At 35.9% G+C, this 4,232-nt stretch overlaps 1 protein-coding gene across 2 annotated transcripts in view; it reads right to left on the reverse strand.

Annotated features, from left to right (window-relative positions):
* Nucleotides 1–458: 458 nt before the first annotated feature.
* Nucleotides 459–4,232, reverse strand: part of LOC107701837 (rhomboid-related protein 3-like) — an 82,645-nt gene continuing 78,871 nt past the window's right edge. For both annotated transcript variants that reach the window (XM_016503968.1, XM_016503969.1), the window contains 2 exons: nucleotides 2,730–2,790; nucleotides 459–1,432 (listed from right to left, as the gene is read on the reverse strand). In XM_016503968.1, coding sequence (XP_016359454.1) covers nucleotides 1,161–1,432; nucleotides 2,730–2,790 — 333 coding nt within the window. In that variant the 3' untranslated portion in view covers nucleotides 459–1,160. The remainder of the gene's footprint in view (nucleotides 1,433–2,729; nucleotides 2,791–4,232) is intronic.

The following is a 4,232-nucleotide window of genomic DNA, read 5'->3' on the forward strand; positions in this document are numbered from 1 at the left end:
GTGAACATTTGGGTGGCGTTATGCAAATCTTCCCACAGAACGACGTAGGTATGTGGGGGCGTGTTAGAACGAGCCGTTTTAGGTAGGCATGGCTGACTCTTAACTTTTATAAAGAATATCTCTTTGGATTTGAGACTTTAGTCTTTGCAACTTTACAGATCTTCTTTATGCACCAAGAGCTTGTAACACTCCAAAGAGAAAGGAAAAATTGAAATCGCATCATATGACCCCTTTAAAGCCACAGGTTACAGACTTTCAAACACATAACCTAAAAATGAAAGTCCAAACTCCAATCAGAAAGATTATAACTTGTCATTAATTATCAAGTTAATTACTAATATTTTTATATATAAGGGAGAAATCTCCTGTTGTATGGGAACATGATTATCAGTAATAAAATATAATAGAATCCTTGATTAATTAGATTAATATTAATTTACATTTTAAAAAGTGGGAAATTCTGTCGCAGACCGCCACTGAGAATGGTAAGGGATTGCAGCTATTTTAAACTGACCTTTTAACATTGAAACATTTATCAGAAAATAACACATTTTGTTTGTAAGTTAATCTAGCTGTTACTTGCTACTTCGGTTACTCTTAAATATCTTTTAAAGGCCCTTCACACACAATGAGCTGTAACAGTGCTCACACTACCTCATGTACTTATATTTAGACGTTTATAAAAATATAGAACACTTACTAAAATGTCCTCATAAAACACTGATATTTCTCTTTGCTCATGCAACCTCGGATTCTGTGCTTTAAAGGAATATATTCATTCCTTCAACAACTGAAAACCATTTTACCTGGCACCTTGAAAAGCTGACATGCCAGCAGCTGCTACTAAACCCAAGTTTATTTTGAAATGAATACTTGTGCTATCGCTGATAGCCCCCGATGGCTGGCACAAAGTATGTAGCTGTAAAAAGCATCAACCTTTGAGCTTCTCCTGCAAATTTACATTCACCATTGCTTAAAAACCGGAATCTGCTGTTTTAGCTGCTTTGATGACTTGGCATGGTTTAGGCACTAACACAAACTACAAAATTGCAGGAGGACTGCAGTAAGGTACTTAGCATTTGCTTCTCATTTATGACCTTTACAACTGTTAAATGATGTTGCCTCTCATTTCGCACACACACAAACACACACTCTGGGCTTCATGGAGGTGGGGGTAACTTGACATCCAAGAGACTGTAAGCAAAAATGTTCCAGAAGATTCCACAGAAGATAAAGAGTGTGTAGACACTGAAGAAGATCCAGAACAAGGACTGTTCCTGCAAACGCTGTTCATAGTTCTGAAGAACCACAACGCCAAGGGTGAGGCCCACTGCCACACCCCCCAGATGGGCCACAAAGCTGGGATTAGGGCATGGTGGGAAGGCTGGGGGATAGAACCGAAGCCAGACGGCACGACCAAACTCCACACTCACTGTAGATACAGAAAGTAATGTGAGGGTTTACATATATTACACATTTCATTTAAAAACACAGCAAATCTTAAATGCAGAAAACTTAAGTGCACTAAGTCATTTTTTATGTTTTGCTTTTGTTTTTTTGTATATTTTTATGTTTCTTGGACTTATCCACCTTATTCTTCCCGTAAAAATGGGCATGGCCATTTGTAAATTCTATGGCTCTGGCTTCCGGTCTAATCCGCGTCCAGCTATTTTTAGCTGTACCGGACCTCTCGTTTTGCTGCTTGATATTGAAAATTTGTGTCTTACCATATTATTTGAATGTGTTGTCTTAATTACGAACACACTGGTTTATAATGCAAACAGTTTTACTGTTAACTGCACGTTGTTATTCTTCTCGTTATTTCCCTATAGTGGCTAATGAACCGTAAGTCTTGCCCATAGGCTTACTTCCGCGTTGAAGAAAAAGGTGGGTACTGACAGTGGATGCAAAAGTTATCCGCGTCATTGTAGAAAATTTTGATTCACAGGTATTTGGTAACTATAATTATTTATAAGTCAAGATAAAGTTAGTAGCATTCAGCTCATCATTTTATCTTGTGAACCAACTTATGTTATGTGCAATACAATTGTGGGGAAAAACATTACTTAATGCACTTTCATTGATTAGAACAATTCTGTACATATCCTCCTAGCTCTGGAAGAACTGGCCTATTATCATGAGTATGTTCTGTTTTGGTTTTGTTCTAGTGTTCATGTGGTTCCCATATCCCAAAGGCTTCTGTTTGAACTTCACACCTGTTCCCTGTTCCACTGATTATTCCCTCTTTGTATTTAAGCCCTCATTTCTTTCTGTTCATTGATCAGTGGTGTCTGTGATTTTGTGGTGTTGATTCTCCTGGCTAAGTAAAGTGTCTATAATTTATTCCATGTTGTGCATGTGAACTACAACCCCTGACAACTATATTAAAATTCAGTTTTTCTTGTTGAATTTAAAGTTAAGCATTGCAAAATAAAATAGATTCTAAAAAATATAATGAATTATATATAATTATAATTGCAATATAAAATACATTTTTGACATTTACAACATCATATCTATTATTTTTGAAAGATTAAGGAAATGAGAATGCACAAATAAATATCCAATAGATAAAAAAAAATCTCTAAAATCAGCTAATAACCAATATGGTATAGATATATTGTCAATCCCCTAGAATATCATGATCATTAAATATTTCAATCACAGACTTACAGTCTAACAAACTAAAGACTATTTTAGCATGAATAACATAAAAACATATTACATACTGCACACCAGAGCCATTGCCATGCGAAAGAGCTTGAACTGACACTTCATTCCTGACCAGTTCTGTAAACAGAGGGAGAGAAACATCAAATTAGGAGAAATGACAAGAAAATTGGTAGTTAAGAGAGAAAACACTTCAGTATTTGTTCTAATACTCTTCTGGTGTTGTTCCAGGGAATTGGTTTTGGTACCCCATTTTTATCAAGGTTGCTTCAGACTGAGATGTATATTTGTTCTGGCATTTTCAGTGATCCTGTGACTATCAAAGGGAGCAGCATTAGCACCTGTCATTCATCAGCTAATTCAAGGTTAGTCTTGCAGTTTTGCATGCATTATACATAATAAATCAGATTTGATTTGACCTAATGAGAGTTCAGTTTTTGTTGTAGACAGTCTATGTGTAATCTGAGTCCATATCATGTACCAGTGCTGACACTAAAAGTTCTATCTGAAATGCTGAGCAAGTACAGGAGGGTTCATGATCTGATTTGAGAGACTGTGGACAGTCGCGGTGATAATATTTAATGACTCTGACCAGGTCATCATGCAGTACAAAACACCTCCATTCATTTAGAGAGAACGTCAAAGCTTCGAGGAATAGCACATAGGTCTTTGATTGGTCAATGACAGAGGAGGAGGAGCTACAAAATAGACAATTATTGTATTGTATTATTATATAAAATGTATATGTAGGTTATACAATGTACTGTAAGTTGATTCTGTATTGACTGAGATAAAGCAAGACATAAAAACAAAAATATATATCAAAAATCTAAAAGGTGTGCATTATAACTGAGAACTACATGAACACTTCACAGTTGGTTGTGTTACTGTAAGTAATTTTCCTCAAATGCTATTGAAGTTCGAAAAGTGTATACCAATGTCGTATGTAACTTTAGAGACGGTCCCTAGATTTGCGAATATCGAATGCCGGGAAATGACACCTCTGGCCATTCCGTTGGGTCGTTTGTAAAGTCACAGATACTGTACGGACATTACGGCTCAGTTTTTTCTATGTATCTTGCTCTGTTGAACGGCAAGAGTGACTTTACTAGGCTATACTGGATTTACACCATGCATTTCCTGTCAGCGGGAAAGCCACGCCCCCAGCTATCACAAGACCCGAGCAAGTCCATGGTTGACACCCTCTCATTAGCATGTTGCACAGAGGAAAAATAAATGCGGAACTACATTCAGAAATAAATGAGTGATCAAAGGAAAATAAATAGGATGAGTTTAGCATTTAAACAGGATTACTTTATTTATACACACATTGATTTATTTATTTGCGTATTTATTTATTTATACACACATTTATTTATTTATTTGTATATTTATTTGTTTTTAATTTCTGCAGGTTTGGTCCGCCATACCTAAACAGCTGTATTCTAATTCTTTAAACACCTAAATGTACACTAAGAGCTAATCTTACCTACTATAGTTAAACTATCTCTGTAATATTACTCCTCTCTGTCATTAGTGATAACTAACCCTTAAACATGTCC

The sequence above is a fragment of the Sinocyclocheilus anshuiensis genome, unplaced genomic scaffold, assembly GCF_001515605.1.
Source record: "Sinocyclocheilus anshuiensis isolate Anshui unplaced genomic scaffold, SAMN03320099.WGS_v1.1 scaffold310, whole genome shotgun sequence".
NCBI lineage: Eukaryota > Metazoa > Chordata > Actinopteri > Cypriniformes > Cyprinidae > Sinocyclocheilus > Sinocyclocheilus anshuiensis.